Source organism: Capra hircus, chromosome 1, assembly GCF_001704415.2.
Source record: "Capra hircus breed San Clemente chromosome 1, ASM170441v1, whole genome shotgun sequence".
Taxonomy (NCBI): Eukaryota; Metazoa; Chordata; class Mammalia; order Artiodactyla; family Bovidae; genus Capra; species Capra hircus.
Genome location: NC_030808.1, coordinates 94400314 through 94419000, shown reverse-complemented (window position 1 = coordinate 94419000; position 18687 = coordinate 94400314). Strand labels below are relative to the sequence as shown.

Sequence of the window (18687 nt, the reverse complement as noted above, 5' to 3'; positions counted from 1 at the left end):
GATCCAGCAGATGTTGGCAATTTGATCTCTGGTTCCTCTGCCTTTTCTAAACCCAGCTGGAACATCTGGAAGTTCACAGTTCATGTACTGTTGAAGCCTGGTTTGGAGAATTTTGAGCATTACTTTACTAGTATGTGAGATGAATGCAACTGTGCAGTAGTTTGATCATTCTTTGGCATTGCCTTTCTTTGGGATTGGAATGAAAACTGACCTTTTCCAGTCCTGTTGCCACTGCTGAGTTTTCCAAATTTGCTGGCATACTGAGTGCAGCACTTTCACAGCATCATCTTTTAGGATTTGAAATAGATCACCTGGAATTCCATCGCCTCCACTAGCTTTGTTCATAGTGATGCTTCCTAAGGCCCACTTGACTTCACATTCCAGGATGTCTAGCTCTAGGTGAGTGATCACACCATAGTGATTATCTTGGTCATGAAGATCTGTTTTGTATAGTTCTTCTGTCTATTCTTGCCACCTCTTCTTAATATCTTCTGCTTCTGTTAGGTCCATACCATTTTTGTCCTTTACTGTGCCCATCTCTGCATGAAACATCCCCTTGGTGTCTCTAATTTTCTTGAAGAGCTCTCTAGTCTTTTGAATAAGTGTCTCAGGTCTTTCACTGGCTCACAGGTGTATTGTTCTTCTGCTGTGACCTGCTGCTGCTGCTACTGCTAAGGGTTTCTATAAAAGAAACCCTGCAGAAACTCTGTTTCTGTCAGACCCAACTGAACAAGTCAGACCCATTCTGTTGCTCTATATTTAACCTCTTTTAAAAAAATCTTAAAAACATCATATCTATCCTTCTTTGTTTTATGATAAACCTAGGCTTAAAAGAACACTTGGAAGATAAAGCTCATGTGAAGAATCCTCATGGTGCCAAGTAAAACAAGACCACCTTCTGTCCTTTGCTCTGGCTTTTGAGGAACTGGAGCTACACAGGAAACCACTGAAGAGGCCCTGAGGCCAGCTCACTAGCACTGAGCTTCAGGGCCTTGATCTATAATGGGGTTTCATCTGCTTAAACAGCTGCAGTCTTCCTCTGACCAGCTGCCCAGGCCATATGATATAAAAATTTACTTGACACTTCTTGCAATATAAAATTGCACCAGGGGCCCCTTGAGTGATCTGGGACGCCCTGATGAGTATCCAGGATGGCCTGGAAGTTGTCTAGGGCTGTCTAGTGTCAAATTTGCTGAGGAGGCTGCCACAGCACCACTCTGGTTTTAAGATTCTTGTTCATAGGGTCAGAGCTGCTTCAGTGACTTTGGAGACTAGCCCTTCCAAGGGACTGGAGAGGCAAAGAGTCCCTTAGGTTCCTGATCTAGAGTAGGGGCAAAGAAGAGATAAGCTGTGAATGGGATCTCAGCTGGCAGAGAGAGGCAGAGGGAAGGTAAGGCAAGGTCAGGGCATGGAATGTGGCAAATGTTGCCATAAACCTGTCACTTGTCATCATTAGCTTCCTTCAATGTTTTATTTCTTTTTTCAATTGTTTTTTGAGATTATTTTCCGTTATAGGTTATTATAAGATATTGACTATAGTTCCCTGTGCTATACAGTAAACCTCTGTTGCTTGTTGCATATCTACTTTTTAAAAATAAGAAATGTAGCATTCTATTCATACCAAGTCAAACAAGTGGAATCAAAATGTCATAAATTTTTTAGTTAGGCAAAAATTCATAAGTTTTCTAAAACATATATATTATACATACTATTTATGTATATGTATGTGTTTGTGTGCTTAGTTGTTCAGTTGGGTCTGACTGTTTTGCAGAAACCCTGCAGGTCACAGCAGAGGAATATACCTGTGAGTCAGGGAAAGACCTGAGACACTTATTCAAAAGATAAATAATCTGATCAATAGATAAGTAAAATGATGTAGTAGGTTGACTCCTATGTAAAGTCTTAATGGGACTTGGGGCCTCTCTTGTTTCCTTGGCTAATGTGGTTCTTGACAATTGTCTGGCCCTTGGTTGCCTTCTCGCAGAACAAGGCAGACCTTGTACAATAACTAATACTTCCTGCTACTTAGATCAATGTGACAGGACAGCCACACACTAACTAACTAAAAGTCACTCAGTCATGTCTGATTCTTTGAGACCTGAAAGAGCCCACCAAACTCCTCTGTTCATGGAATTTTCAAGGCAAGAATACTAGAGTGGGTAGCCATTCCCTTCTCCAGGGGCTCTTCTCGACCCAGGGATTGAACCGACGTCTCTTGTGTCTCCTGCATTGCAGGCTGATTTTTTTACCACTGAGCTACCAGGTAATTCCCGTATATATGTGCACAAAAGTTTTTCTATTACTCTTGAAAAAGGCATGAAAAAGAACATAAAAAAAAAAGAAGAGCTGGAAAAATTGGAAAACATAAACTATATGAAATGGGAGCACTGAATATAAAATATAAAAAGTGAAACAAACTAGATCAAAGTATAAAATCATCAAACAGTCCAGTTGTTTTTAAACATGACTGTTCATTAGAAACATATCTGGAGCTTTGGAGAAATAAAAACAATACCTGGGCATTTGTATTTTTTCAAAAAATTCCAAGGTAATTCTGATATGCATCTGGATTTTAAAAAGTGATTACAAGTTTTTCTATTAAATGGTAGTTTTGATGATATAGAATTCTTTTTAGAATTATTTTTCTGTTGATCAATCATGATACAATGGTATTAAGTGGGTAATAGTTACATAATCACAATAATAAAAGAAGTTTATCAGTTTTCACAATCAATAGCCTGACAAAAAATAAAAGATAATTATAACTGTAAGCCATAGTGGGAATATGATTAACTGAACGATATAAAATAATTACATACAATTTGATGGGTCAAGCAGAGTGATGTGGTAAGTGGAAGTGCATCCATGCACATGTTTTTATCCACCCATCCAGTTATGTCTTTTGGTTGGTGCATTTAATCTATTTACATTTAAGGTAATTATCAATATGTATGATCCTATTACCATTTTCTTAATAGTTTTGGGTTTATTTTCTGTAGGTCTTTTCCTTCTCTTGTGTTTCCCTGCCTAGAGAAGTTTCTTTAACATTTGTCGTAAAGCTGGTTTGGTGGTGTTGAATTCTCTTAATTTTTGCTTGTCTGGAAAGCTTTTGCTTTCTCCATCAAATCTGAATGAGAGTCTTCTTGCTGGGCAGAGTATTCTTGGTTATAGGTTCTTCCCCTTCATCACTTTAAATGTATTGTGCCATTCCCTTCTGGCTTGTAGAATTTCTATTGAGAAATCAGCTGATAACCTGATGGGAGTTCCCTTATACGATATTTGTCATTTTTCCCTTGATGTTTTTAGAAGTTTATCTTTGTCTTTAATTTTTTTGAGTTTGATTACTATGTGTACTGGGGTGTTTCTCCTTGGCTTTATCCTAGCTGGGATTCTCTGTGCTTCCTGGACTTGGTTGACTATTTCTTTCCCATGTTAGGGAAGTTTTCAGCTATTACATCTTCAAATATTTTCTCAGATTCTCTCTCTCTCTCTTCTCCTTCTGGGACCCCTATAATGAACATATTGGTGTGTTTAATGTTGTCCCAGAGGTCTTGTAGGCTGTCTTTTTTTTTTTCATTCTTTTTTCTATACTCTGTTCTGCAGCAGTGATTTCTACCATTCTGTCCTCCAAGTCACTTATCCATTCTTCTGCCTTAGTTATTCTGCTACTGATTCTTTTTAGGCTATTTTTTGTTAAGGGACCAGACCTGAGCCATGACAGGCTCAACAAGCTATACTAGGCCTAAGATTCAGATTCTTGTAAAACCTGAGTCATGATTCAGGGGAACCACACCCTGGGAAAGTCCCCGATGGCGCCAAACCTGAGCCAATCCGGATAGGGATGCGGGATTTGAAAATCACGCGCGTGCATAAGGCTCAACCAATCATTACCCATCAGCTGTACTATGAACCGCCTGTATAAAAGCAGCTGTGATTCAGAGCTCGGGGTTCTCCTCGAGACTCCACTGTGTTGCATGAGATGGGAGCCCTAGCTCGAGCTAGCAATAAAACCCCTTTATGTTTTGCATTGCTGTGGACATCTTATTCTCTCAGTTCTGGGGACTCGGACTTCGGGCATAACATTTTTCATCTCTGTTTGTTTGTTCTTTAGTTCTTCTAGGTCTTTGGTAAACATTTCTTGCATCTTCTCCATTCTGTTTCTGAGATCCTGGATCATCTTTACTATCATTATTCTGAAGCTTATCTCCACTTCATTTAGTTGTTTTTCTGGGGTTTTATATTATTGTTCTTTCATCTGGGATATAACTCTGCTTTTTCATCCTGATTAACTTTCTGTAATGTAGTTTTCTTTCTAGCTGCTGTGGGATTGTAGTTCTTCTTGCTTCTTCTATCTGCCCTCTGGTGGATGAGGCTAAGAGATTTCTGTAAGCTTCTTGATGGGAGGGACAGGGTGGGAAAAGCTAGGTCTTGCTCTGGTGGGCAGGACCTTGTTCAGTAAAGCTTTAGTCCAACTATATGCTGATGGCTGGGATTACACTCCCTCCCTGGTAGTTGTGCCTGAGGCAACCCAGTCCTTGGGTCTACAGGCTCTATGGTAGGGTTAATAGTGACCTCCAAGAGGGCTTATGCCAAGAAGGACCTTCCAGGACTGCCACTGCCAGCGCCCCATCCCTGTGGTAAGCCCCTGCTGATCCAACCTCCCCAGGAGGCCCTCCAACACTAGAAGGTGTTTTGGTTCAGTTTCCTGTGGGGTCATTGCTCCTTTCCTCTGGGTCTTGGTGCACACAAAATTTTTTTTGTACCCTCCAAGACTGGAGTTTTTATTTCCCCCAGTCCTGTGAAAGTCCTGTAATCAAATCCCACTGACCCTCAGGATCAGATTCCCAGGGGACTCCCAGTCCCTTTGTCAGATCCCCAGTCTGGGAAGCCTGATATGGGGCTCAGAACCTTCACAACAATGGGAGGACTTTTTTGGTATTATTATTCTCCAGTTTGTACGCCATGCACCTGGTGGTTATGGGATTTGATCTTATTCTGATTGTACCCCTCCTACTATCTCACTGCGGCTTCGTCTTTGTCTTTGGATGTGGCGTATCTCTTTTTGGTGGGTTCCAGCAACCTCCTATCTGTGGTTGTTTAACAGTTATTTGCGATTTTGGCGCTCTCACATGAGGAGATGAGCACACGTCCATCTACTCCACCATCTTGAACCAGAAGTCTTTTAATGTTAGTTTGATTCTGGCTCAAAGAAACACAGGAACCTGGGGTGTGATTCCACCTGACTTATTCAATTCTTCACTCCACCTATGTGACTTCATGCAGATTACTTAACTTTATGGACCTCAAATTTGTCATCTATGAGGAAAATTATCAAAATACTTATTTTGGATGACTTTACGAGAGCTAAGCAAAATTCTTTCTTCACTCATTCTATAAATAGGTGTTAAGTGTTTTTCTGGTGTTTTGTGACTAATTTTCAATGTGTGTTTGTTTGTTGGGGGGTGCTAGGGTAGGGGAGGGGCTTGTCCCATACCTCCATCAAGCAATGCACCAGACATCAGTTGGGTGTCTTTCAGTTCAACTCAATTCTGCGAGTATCTACCTGGAGATAGCATCAGATTCCACAGATTAAAGGATCAACATTTGTTCTCTGTGGTTCAGTCAGTAAAGAATCTGCCTGCAATGCAGGAGACCACGTGAAATGCAGACCTGGGTTCAATGCCTGGGTCAGGTTGGGAAGATCCCCTGGAGAAGGAAATGGCAACCTACTCCAGTATTATTTCCTGGAAAATGTTATGGACAGGGAAGGCTGGTGAGCTACAGTCCATGGGGTCACAAAGAGTTGGACACAACTTAGTGACTAAACCACCACTTACAAAACTGTAGATACCCGCCCTACTTCAGACACTGGACACAAGCCCAAGCAATCACCTATGTTTCTCAGCAAGTTATAGATGGGAGGTTCCAACAATCCCCTCCAACTCAGGCTGCCAATCCCAAGTCCAAGTTATTACTTATACTTCTTTCCACCTGGCTACAAATCAGAGGGTTCCACAACTTCCTCTTTAGGCTCAATTAATTTGCTAGAGCAGCTCACAGAACTCAGAGAAACATTTTGCTCTCCAGGTTACTGATTTATTATAAAAGGATACAACTCAGGAACAGCCAGATGGAAGAGATATGAAGGGCAAGGTACATGGGAAGGGTTCAGAGCTTCCATGTCCTCTCAAAGGTGTACCACTCTCTCATTTACATATGTTCACCAAGTGGAAGCTTTCTGAACCCTGTCCTTTGGGTTTTCATGGAAGATTCATTACATAGGTATGACTGATAAAATCACTGACCACTGGCAATTGATTCAGCCTCCAGCCCCTCTCCCCTCCTCAGAGACCAGGGTATAGGAAAGTTCCAGCCCTCTAATCACATGGTTGGTTCTCCTGGCAACCAGTATCCCCATCCTTAGGTGCTTCCAAAGGTCATCTCATTCACAAAACAAAGACATCTTTATACTCTGAATACCGGAAATTTCAAGGATCTGGGGAACTGTGAGCCAGGAACTTTGGATGAAGAACAAGTAAATATGAAAAATATATATTTGGTCATCTGTATGACCAAACATATATTTCTTACAAATCACAGTATCACAAATGACTTCTACCTGCCAGGGACAATTCCAGACACTAATGATCAACTATGAGCAAAACAGACAACCTTCCCTAAAATCTCTGTCTTCACAAAATTTACATCTTCTATTTCTACCTAATACAATAAACACATAATAAGTTATATATATGATCTGTCAGTCCACTGATAATTGGAGATAGTTTTGAAAATTTGGAGAATTATAATTGATAATTTTGGAGAAAAATAAAACAGAAGAAAAGTGGACTGAAATTTTAGGGGTATGAAGGAAGGCCTTGTTGAAAGAATAATATTTGGACAAAGACCTGAAGGAGGAGAAACAGTGTACACATAGCACCTGTACCATGCCTGCCATGGAACACCATGATTTTTTGTGTGACTACAATCATTGCAGTTGTTAAAACTATTTTTCACATTCTTCAGTTCAGTTCAGTTCAGTCACTCAGTTGTGTCCAGCTTTTTGTGACCCCATGAAATGCAGCACACTAGGCTTCCCTGTCCATCACCAACTCCCGAAGTACACTCAAACTCATGTCCATTGGGTCGGTGATGTCATCCAATCATCTCATCCTCTGTCATCCCCTTCTCCTCCTGCCTTCAATCTTTCCCAGCATGAGGGTCTTTTCCAATGAATAAGTTCTTCCCATCAAGTGGCCAAAGTATTGGAGTTTCAGCTTCAACATCAGTCCTTCCCATGAATATTCAGGACTGATTGCCTTTAGGATGGACTAGTTGGATCTCCCTGCAGTCCAAGGGATTCTCAAGAGTCTTCTCCAACACCACAGTTCAAAAGCATCAATTCTTCAGCACTCCGCGATCTTTACAGTCCAACTCTCACATCCATACATGACTACTGGAAACACCAAAGCTTTGACTAGACCGACCTTTTCAGCAAAGTAATGTTTCTGCTTTTTAATATGCTGTCTAGGTTCATCATGGCTTTTCTTCCAAGGAACAAGAGTCTTTTAATTACATGGCTGCAGTCACCATCTGCAGTGATTTTGGTGCCCCCCCAAAATAAAGTCTGTCACTGTTTCCACTCTTTCCCCATCTATATCCCATGAAGTGACGGGGCCAGATGCCATGATCTTCGTTTTCTGAATGTTGAGCTTTAAGCCAACTTTTTCACTCTCGTTTTTCACTTTCATCAAGAGGCTCTTTAGTTCTTCTTCACTTTCTGCCATAAGGGTGGTGTCATATCTGAGGTTACTGATATTTCTCCCAACAGTCTTGATTCCAGCTTGTGCTTCAGTCCAGCATTTCTCATGATGTACTCTGCATATAAGTTAAATAAACAGGGTGACAATATACAGCCTTGACATGCTCCTTTCCCAATTTGGAACCAAGCTGTTGTTCCATGCCCAGTTCTAACTGCTGCCTCCCGACCTGCATACAGATTTCTCAAGAGGCAGGTCAGGTGGTCTGGTATTCCCACCTCTTTCAGAATTTTCCACAGTTTCTTGTGATCCACACAGTCAAAGGCTTTGGCATCGTCAGTAAAGCAGAAGTAGATATTTTCCTGGAACTCGCTTGCTTTTTCGATGATCCAGTGGATGTTGGCAATTTGATCTTGGGTTTCTCTGCCTTTTCTAAATCCAGCTTGAACATCTGGAAGTTCACGGTTCATGTACTGTTGAGAAGTACTGTTGGAGAAGTTTCAGCATTACTTTGCTAGCACGTGAGATGAGTCCAGTTGTGGGGTAGTTTGATCATTCTTTGGCATTGCTTTTCTTTGGGCACGTTCTTCTTAGTTTCCCAGAAAAACAGCTAATATAGAATTGTTAGAAGCAACTCAAAACACTGATATTAATTCTAACAATGATAATAATAGGCTATACTAAGAATAGTGAACACATCACTGTTTACAAGGTCTGATTTATAGAACCTGACTCCAGGAGAATACCTTTTCCAACTCTTGGATGTAGGACAGATTCTCTTAAAGTGCTTATTGGTTTTTAGATATAAAAGGTGGTAATCAAACTGATTGCATAGATAACTGATTGCATATTTCTCTCAAAATCTCAGTTAATTCCTTTTCCAGAAGATTCTAAAACTAAAGTAAAAAAAGATAATTTGAGGCATTATAAAGCTAGTTGAAGAAATTCCAAGTTACATCAGAAATCATTTTTCTCGGGAAGATCAGTTCACCTCTCTGGACTTTAATTTTACATTTTATCACTTATAAAGTAACTAGATAGTTACTAAGGATCATTTGTTAAATTTTCTTGTATGAAAATTATTAATTACTTACTCAATGGAGACAATGACAGCATTCAATTCCTCAGCCATGGCTGTGCACAGTTCATCATAATACCTGATTTCTAAAAGAGACAAGAGAGCAATCACTCACTATAATGCAGTCTATTTAATACTGACCATTCTTAAATTCTGCTAACTAACTCAGACTTAAGTTATTAATAGTAAGAACAATAAAAAGTAAATATGAACATACATCTCATTAGCAGAGTTACAAGTATAAATACAGAAGAATTAACCTGGTTTCTGATAAAATGCAATTGCTATAAATAACAGGAAATCCATACAAGATTACCTTCGAATGTGTTGTTAACTAAAAATTATTTCACAATTGTCTATATAAAGTACATTAGATTCATTCTGATTTTGTAATTCTTCAAAGAGGTATGCCTTTCCCAAAATCATAGTGAATAAGCAGTCCCTCCTTAGAACCCCCAAATTTTTCTTTTAATACCCTCATTTGCTGTGATTCAGAAAAGCCACCAATTTGAAGACTATGGTATTCCATTTAAACCAACATATAACAAATAGAGTTTTAGGAAGTCTTAGCACTTCTTAGAATGAGAATCTAAAGGTTTTTACATATTTTAATATGTAACACTTTAATCCCTTAGCTGTTCTTTGGATAGTCTTACATTAAGTGCTAGATTGTCTCAACAGAAAGCCACAAAATACCTTATTTATAGACTTTCCAAGGCAGTATTAGAACCAGAAGTTCAATAACTACATAAACACTTGATTATCTCCTCCAGACTAAGCCTTTTTTCTCTGATGGGACTGATGAGTCAAAATTGTGTGGAAAAGGCTAAGCTGACTCATAATCCATACCATTCCTGGCACTTCCACATCCTGGCCTCTGGTGTACTGTCTCTCCTGGCAAGCATCCAACGCTACAGATGCTATCCTTTCTAGGGCAGAGACTCTGTTTTACTCACTTTTGTATTCCCATCATCTAGCACACATTAGAGTGACCAAAGGTCCAGGTTTGCACACAACTGTTTGAGGTTTTAATACCCAAAGTCCTATAGCCCAGGAAACCTCTCGGCTCTGGGCAGACCTACATATTCAGTAATCATCTGTTGGAAATATGAACAAATCAATGAATAAAAGAATAAATGATGAATATGGAGTTAAATGAAATGAGATTACTAGAGAAAGTTACACTTTTTGGCCTTTGCCTTTTTTTTTTTTTTTTTTTTACTGTTATTTATTTATTTCGTTTCCTTGGTGGCTCAGCCAGTAAAGAATCTGCCTGCAAAGGAGGTGACCCAGGCTCAATCCTTGGATCGGGAAGACCCCCTGGAGAAGGGTATGACAACCCACTCCAGTATTCTGGCCTGGAATTCCATGGACACAGAAGCCTGGTGGGCCACAGCTCATGGGGTTGCAAAGAGTTGGACATATCTGAGTGACTAAAAGCAACATTTATTTATTTGCCTGCACTGGATTTTAACTGTGGCATGTTGCAGCATGTGGAGTGTAGTTCCCTAAAGCTAGGCGCCCTGTATTGGCAGTGTGGAGTCTTAGCTACTAGACCACCAAGGAAGTCCCATGAAGTCCCACGGAAGTCCCATTGCCTTTAAACTTAATGGATGAAAATAATCTCTGGGCTGAAGATAAGAAAGTAGCTCCATAATAATTATGAGCAGAGGTAAGGCCCTTATCCCTCCTCCTTAGTATGCTTTTCACTGGCTGCTCCACTTGGCTGCCTGCCATTTTTAATGTGTATTCTGCTCATGAAAGTTATCCAATGCTAAAAAGAATGTTCTTGAAATTTTCAAGGTCATTTCCCTTTAACTGGGGCATACATTTTATATTTTCATCTTTGGTTTCATAAGCAGATGAACTGTTAACGAATTAACCTGTATACACAGACATCCTTGTTCTATTTCATAGAAAGATGTCTTCAAAACACAAGTTAGTCTAGAGCTACAGATACCTGCCTCATATTCTGGCCCAACTTTACCTTGTTTGGGTATAGAAAGCAACTTCACTACTTCACAATAAGTTAGTGTATTATTTAGATTACAGGAAATATTTTCAAAACAGTCTGCCTGAATTAACAAACAGGCAAAACTCTTGGTGTAGGGTAGCTATATAATTAATCATCCAAACCAGGATCCTTTCAAGAATGACAAGTGGGGAGGAAGGGGTGCTATGAATAACTTTGCTGGGATGGTAGGGTAACTGGGACTGCCAAGGGACCAAGTCCAGTGGTCCCTTTCTCCTCACGCAGTAAGAAAGTCAACCCAGTCATATATCTCTGCCAGGGCCGGCCACAACCCCAAACAACCTAAAGGTGAGGACATACTTGCGCTTGCCAAGGCCCAGCCTCCTCCATGGATGTAAACAACGCTGCGTTTCAGAGGCTCTTCTGGCTTTGGAGGGCCTTCAAACACTCTGACTTCCACACCATCAAAGTCAGTGTCAGTCACCTTCACCCGAGCAGACGACCATGCACTTTTCTTGCCAAAAGAAACGATGATGAAGTTCAGCGCAAGCAGATGATGGCTGAGGCCCAGGTAGTGTATCAGGTTGCTCTGGAGGATGAGGGGAAGATGAAGGAGAGTGTGCGTCAGCTTTGTCGTCACCTGAGCCACACTCACCAACCCTCAGCATTTGAATTCTTACATGCAATTGCCACTACCCTTGAGGACTCACTAGCCACTTTCAATAAGATAACACAATGTATCTATCTTTCATTCCTTGAGCTTCCAGAGTGTTTTCTTATATGAGATCTTCTTTGATCTTCAGATAATCTCTGAGCAGGAAATGTGTCACTAGTCTTGTTTTATCAAGCAGGCTTAGGAATTAGCTGAATGTGCCCATCTTGCTGGTTAACTGGAAGTTCTTCAACTCAAACCTGGGAACTGTAAATTCCAGTTTTTAGTCCCTTTCCTCACCCTAAATTAGCACACCACATTTCCAATAACATACTAGGAGGGAAGGAAGAGTACTTTATTTGAATACACATAAAAGATTCTTTGTGACCCCATGGACTATAGCCTACCAGGCTCCTCTGTCCATGGGATTTCCCAGGCAAGAGTACTGGAGTGGTTTGCCATTTCCTTCTCCAGGGGATCTTCCTGGCCCAGGGATTGAACCTAGGTCTCCCGCATTGTAGGAAGACGCTTTACCATCTGAGCTACCAGGGAAGATCTCAACTGTATCTCCTAGTGGCTCTCAAACCTTGAAGGGGAGCAGCTGAAGATTTAACAGTGTGCTTCTGTAGAATATTAAACAGAACACTGATGATTAGTGAAATATTTAATGCCATCATAAGATCAAGAAGACAATGTCATGAGTAGAATTAAGAGCTATATGTAGTCTGCAATACACCATAATACAGCTTCCCAGCACATGCATGGAGCACACTGTTATGTCTTGAAGAGGACACAGATGTGCTATGACACTGATGCTCTCTGTCCCTGAGCAGCCAAGTTCCTGAGCCGTTTACCCCACTGTCTCATATAAAATATTATTACTGTACACATATGCCCTGCCATGAAAAGAGCTGGAAAGACTGCATTATAGAACAATTAGCCAGTGTTCATGAAAAGCAAGAGCCAGAAGCAGTTTATCTAACAATGAACAGTTTTTCCAGCAATTCCATTAATATCTATTAGCTGCCAATATATGCAATAGCAAAGCAAATGAATATTAATAAAATAACTCAATTTCAGTGTGTATCAATTGACCAATTTATTGAAAAAGTTAAAACAACTTTTACTGTTTTTGATATGAAACAAACAAATGTGTTTGTGCACACACACATATACAGAGGTGTCTAGTCATAAGATTAAAGGTTTAAAGTCTTTGGCAAATTAGGAAGAGGTACGGCGTCGCACAGAGTCGGACACAACTGAAGCGACTTAGCCCCAGCAGCAGCAGCAGCAATCATCATTTGAGTTTTGTGGTAACACATCAGTCTAATGGGGGAATACAGAGATTCACTGGGGCCTAGTTGAGAATCTCTGTATTCACTAAGATTTCTAGACTTAACACGACAAACCCTTGTGAATTAACAGAGAACCCACAAGATCAATTCTATTTCTCACAGCCAAAGTAGCTCAATAGGCATGAAATAATAAAATATGAAGAAAGAAACGGCAGGCTTGACTCAGTTATTTTATGGACTACATTTTTTGCTTTTAGCTGAATGAAGACTTTATTAAATATTTAAAGCAAAGTATATGAGTTTCTTCAATTAAAGGAAAGCTGTAAAACAAGTGAACTGTCTTTACAAAACAGATTACAGTAGATTATTCAGTTTACATAGCATCCACCCCTGGTTTCCCTTCTGCATTGCACGCTCTGATTGCATGCAGACTTTCCTCAATCTGCCCATACCTTTCCTAAAGCACTTCTGCTGTATTAGCTTACGATCACGGACTTGAACGGGGTTTCTGAACAACTATCTGCATTGTTTACAACATTGACAGGGGACAAAAATGCTCACTGGAGAAGGGACAGTTTGCTAATGAAGGAGAAAAAGGTAAGTAGATACATGTAAGAAAGGCTAGATGGGTGTAAAAACTGTGCTAATATTTGGAATTCATTGATAAATTTCAGAATGAAAAATCATTATCCTACAGATAATAGTGAGTTTGTTTCAAAATTTGAAAATAGAGATAAGCAAACAGTAATCTGTCATTAACCAATTTATTATTACTATTATTAATAATAGTTATTACTGCCTGAGTGCCTACAGTGTGAGTTGTTGAATTCTGGCTACAGTTCTATTATTTTCCTCCTTCTGAGGAAAGAGAGAAAAGAAGCTTAGAGATTAACCAGTATAGAAGCTGGATTCCAGGAACTATGAGAGGGCTGCAGGACATAGAGAATTACCCTAGAGATGCTTGTTGAGAACAGTGTGAGCCCAGGAAGCTGCTCTGAAAACTATCCAGGATAGGATGACATTTACATGTGTATGTGATATTGTGTGGCATGCTAAAACTGTGAATGGTATCCAACTTTTCCCTCTAATATCTATTGCTTTCCTTAGCTCTTCTCACTACTCCCCTCCTATCCCTGCTGCTGCTGCTGCTGCTAAGTCGCTTCAGTTGTGTCCGACTCTGTGCAACCCCAGAGACGGCGGCCCACCAGGCTCCCCCATCCCTGGGATTCTCCAGGCAAGAACACTGGAGTGGGTTGCCATTTCCTTCTCCAATGCATGAAAGTGAAAAGTGAAAGCGAATTCGCTCAGTTGTGTCCGACTCTTCGCGACCCCATGGACCACAGCCCACCAGGCTCCTCCATCCATGGGATTTTCCAGGCAAGAATACTGGAGTAGGGTGCCATTGCCTTCTCTGCTCCTATCCCTACTGTCCGGCAGATAAAATCAGTAGCCAAGCCTTTCTGTAGTTGTTACCTCAAGGAAGGGATATGAGAACAAATAGCAAAGAAACAGGAGTGTTTTCCTGCTTTTAATTTTCAAAAGCCTACATCCTTTGGAAAATTAAAACAAAAAACAGACACTGATTTAGAAGATTGCATGATGAATAAGAAGTTGCCTGAATAGAGAGTGAATCTCCAAACTAGGTGGTGGGAGATGGAAGGAGAAAGTATTGGAGATGAAATGAGGAATGTAAGGATTGATATCTGAGATTCAATGAAAAAAGAATCTTGGGACATAGCAACCCTCGGATATATCTATGGAATCTGAGAGCAATAGACATATGTCTCATGCCCAAAACAGAACCCTGGAAAAAGACAAGACTCTTGGGAAGACTGACTTCAGGATATGTCTAGGAAGGTGGTGCCTCAAATGAGCTCAGAGAGCTCCTTGGGCTCCAGCTGGGGCAGGAGCAGCAGAAGAATTCCATGTGCCCAAAAGGCACAAAAATAGCAAGGTTGCATGAATGTCTTGCAGACGTTTCTGAGACAACTCCATTATCCATGGCCCATGACACATTCTCAAGGGTCCAGCAGGAATAGAAGAGAGCACTAATAGATCTAAAAGGCTCTCATAGGTAAGAACAAAGGATATCCCAGGGCAACTTGTAGGAACCAAACACCAAGGACCAGGTGGAACAGGAATGTGGGCTGAGGATGTGTACCCAGATGCTTCCCCCCACCACCCAAAGTATTATGTCTCAATGTATAAAACACCCCAAAACCTGAAAGAAAACAGTGATGGAGGAATACCTAAATTCATTGGAATTAAGTTCTACCTAAAGAATAAAGGCTTGAAATATAGATCAAGTTATACTTCTTGCATTCTTGAGTTCATGAAATGAGATTCAGATCCACCCAAGAGACATTCTCAAGCTGTTGTTTCCTGAAACCTTTTTAGAAGTAGCCAGAAAACTCCAGTAGCACAAAGAAATATTCCAAGTGTTAAGAGTTTCATGGGTTGTGAATTGACCCAGTCTCGGCTAGCTTAAGTACCCTAAGGCAATGTTAGAGGTCTTGAAACTTGCCCCATAACTATTCCAGGATCTAGAAGGGAATTCTGCCTGAGGATACTCATTACACCTTAGTAGAACCAGATATACAAAATAGGTTGGCCACTGGTTCCCCACCTGGGTCTGATGACCAAAGGTCAGAGGACAAGCAAAAATGAAAGGAAGTCAAGCAAAAACTATACTCTGCTTAAATTATACTCTGTTCATTTTTGTGTTTATGAATGGGATTGTTCTCTGTTAATTCATTCATCATTTGAATAAGAAAATATATTCAATGGACAGGGAAACTTAAGGGGGAGAAAAAGACAATCTTCTGGAGCTTAGAGAAATAGAAGAGAACCAAGAACTCTAAATGAATAGCTGATGTTAGTTAGTTAAGTAATACAAGTTTAGTAAGAGAAACCTAGGTAAAGGGTTGCACAAGCCCAGAGAAGGAAGGAATTACTTGTGCCTCTTCTTGGCGAGATGAAATTCAGTAAGGCATCTATTTTGAATTGTGCCTTAACAGAAGATGAAGGGGCTTCCCAGGCGGCTCAGTGGTAAAGAATCCACCTGCCAATGCAGGAGATTTGGGTTTAATCCTTGGGTTGGGAAGATCCCCTGGAGAATGAAATGGCAACCCACTAAAGCATTCTTGCCTGAGACAATCCCATGGACAGAGGAGCCTGGCAGGCCCTAGTCCGTAGGGAACAAAGAGTCAGTCATGACTGAGTGTACACACACACAGAAGATGAAGTGTGAATAGTAAGGAAAAGGATAGGAAACCAAGATGCCAAAGTGTTGGACAAATGCCTATGGGAAGAAAATGTAATCAAGGGAAGTGGAAGTATGCAGAGCATGGCAATTGAGGCTCAATGTAAGAGACATGTCAATGTCAGGTTTTACTTTCTTGGGGTCCAAAATCACTGCTGACAGTAACTTCAGCCATGAAATTAAAAGACGTTTGCTCCTTGGAAGAAAAACTATGGCAAACTTAGACAGTATATTAAAAAGCAAAGACATCACTTTACTGACAAAGGTCCATATAGTCTGAGCTTTGGCTTTTGCAGTAGTCAAGTACAGATGTGAAAGCTGGACCATAAAGAAGGCTGAATGATGCTTTTGAATTGTGGTGTTGGAGAAGACTGTTGAGATCCTTGGACTGCAAGGAAAACCAACCAGTCAATCCTAAAGGAAATCAACCCTGAATATTCATTGGAAGGACTGATGCTGAAGCTCCAATACTTTGGCCACCTAATGCAAACAGTCAACTCACTAGAAAAGACCCTGATACTGGGAAAGACTGAGGGCAAAAGAAGAAGGCAGCAGAAGGTGAAATGGTTGGATGGCATCACTCAATGGACATGAATTTGAAAAAACTTCAGGAGATAGTAAAGGACAGGGAAGCCTGGCATGTTGAGTCCATGGAGTCGCAGAGTCAGACATGACTTAGAGACTGAACAATAACAACAAGAGTCATGTCAAACACCAAAGTCAGTAGCATAGACTCCACAGTGATGCTTGGGTTAAAAGTCCAGCTTCCCCAACTGCCAGCAAGTTACTAATCTCTGTGCTTCAATTTCTCATATATAAAACAGAAATAATAATGCTAATTGGTTAAAAAGATTGTTGTGATGCTTACAAAAGTGAAAACAGGTACTAGAATAGTACCTGGTTTATACTAAGCCTTCTATTGTTACTGTCACATCACTGATCTGGAAAATCCAGCATGATGAAATGTGAGCCCAGGGATAGACAGCCCCATGTTTCCAGGGAAACTGAGATGATTGGTTTTCTCCCCATTACGTAATTTGCTATTAGGACCACAATGATTACCAAGTTCTGAAATTATTACAGGTTAAAAAGATGTAAAACTGTTATCTCTAAAAAGTTCACTTGTATGCTCATGTCAAAGTGGGATGGAGAGGTGGGGAAAAGTCCTAGTACACTCCACACACATCAATAACTCAGTGTGTGATCAAATTTCAACACAAACCAACCACATTAGATACTTGGAGCATCTATTATAACTCACTACCTGCTTCATTTCTCACATTCAAAATTTTGTATCCCACACAAGTTGTTCTCCAACTTTTCCAGTGATGGCCATTTCATCCTGTCAAGCAGCTTTCTAATATTCTCCTCTCCAGATTCCGCCATTTTCCTGCCTGTTATAGAACAACAATTTCATAGAACAAACTTATCTGCATGACCATAAAGTCACATTTAAAAGAAAATTTATTTATTTTTGACTGCTTCAGGTCTTAGATGCAGCACTTGGGGATCTTCAGCTGTGGCACATGGGTTCTTCACTAGGACACCTGGGCTTCTCTCTAGTTGTGGCCCACGGGCTCAGTAGTCATGGTGCATGGGCTTAGTTGTCTCACGGTATGTGGGAGCTTAGTTACCCCATCAAGGATAGAACCCATGTCCCCTGCACTGAAGGTGGATTCTTAACCACTGGACCACCAGGGAAGTCCCAGTCGCATTTTTTTTTTAATTTTTTGATTGAAGGATAATTGCTTTACAGAATTTTGTGGTTTTCTGTCATACATCAACAAGAATCAGCCATAGTCTGGTCACATTTTTTAAACATTGTAAAGTTTGAGTATACTTTAAAATGCATATTTATTTTTTTCTATTGGTGTGCAAATAACATGACCTTCACTTTTTAACACTGTACAGATCACCTGTGACTCACTAATGCAGTACTTTTTTTCTACAAACAACTTCAATGTTTGTATCAAGAAACTATCAAAAGTCAGGTAACAATAATTCAACAAGTATTAATGAGGCCCTGACTAGTATGTGTAAGGACTTCCCAGGTGGTGCAGTGATAAAGAATCTGCTTGCCAATCTGCTTCCGTGGGTCAGAAAGATTCCCTGGAGTAAAAAATGGCAACCCACTCCAGTATTCTTGCCTGGAAAAATTCCATGGAGCAAGGAGACTGGTGGGCTACAGCCCATGAGGTCGCAAAGAGTTGGACACGACTGAGGACTGCGCATGCACACACAGACTATATGTAAAGATCCTGCTATATGTGACAGTGACACAAAGACAGGTGAAAGACGGACTCAGAACTAAAGCAGCTAAGAATTCAAACCTTGACTGACTGCTGCAAATTTCCATCTGTCTTTAAGCGTTCAAAGTTAACTAAACTTTCTCTGCCTTTAGCTTTTAAGGGAAATCCTCTGATTTTAAATCATTGATTCAGATCAATTTTTTTTTTAAGCTGCAGACCAAATAAAACTTGCCTGCAGGCCAAATCTGGACTAAACCACCAGCTGCAACTTCTGATGTAGAAGATGATGCAGTCTGACTAAAGGTGCAGCTGGAAAGATGGTGGCAGATGAAATGCTCTTAGTTGTTAATGGTTAAACAGCAAAGATTTTGGACACTCTTTTTCATGAGACTATATTTTGGGCAAAATGATGCAGCTGA

General features: G+C 40.5%; 1 protein-coding gene across 1 annotated transcript in view; it reads right to left on the bottom strand.

The window, feature by feature from the left end:
• The window catches only part of NCEH1 (neutral cholesterol ester hydrolase 1), a 69175-nt gene that overhangs the window by 14943 nt on the left and 35545 nt on the right, over positions 1–18687 (bottom strand). The window contains exons 2-3 of the mRNA XM_005675307.3: positions 11171–11399; positions 8855–8924 (exon numbers count right to left, since the gene is read on the bottom strand). Coding sequence (XP_005675364.1) covers positions 8855–8924; positions 11171–11399 — 299 coding nt within the window. The remainder of the gene's footprint in view (positions 1–8854; positions 8925–11170; positions 11400–18687) is intronic.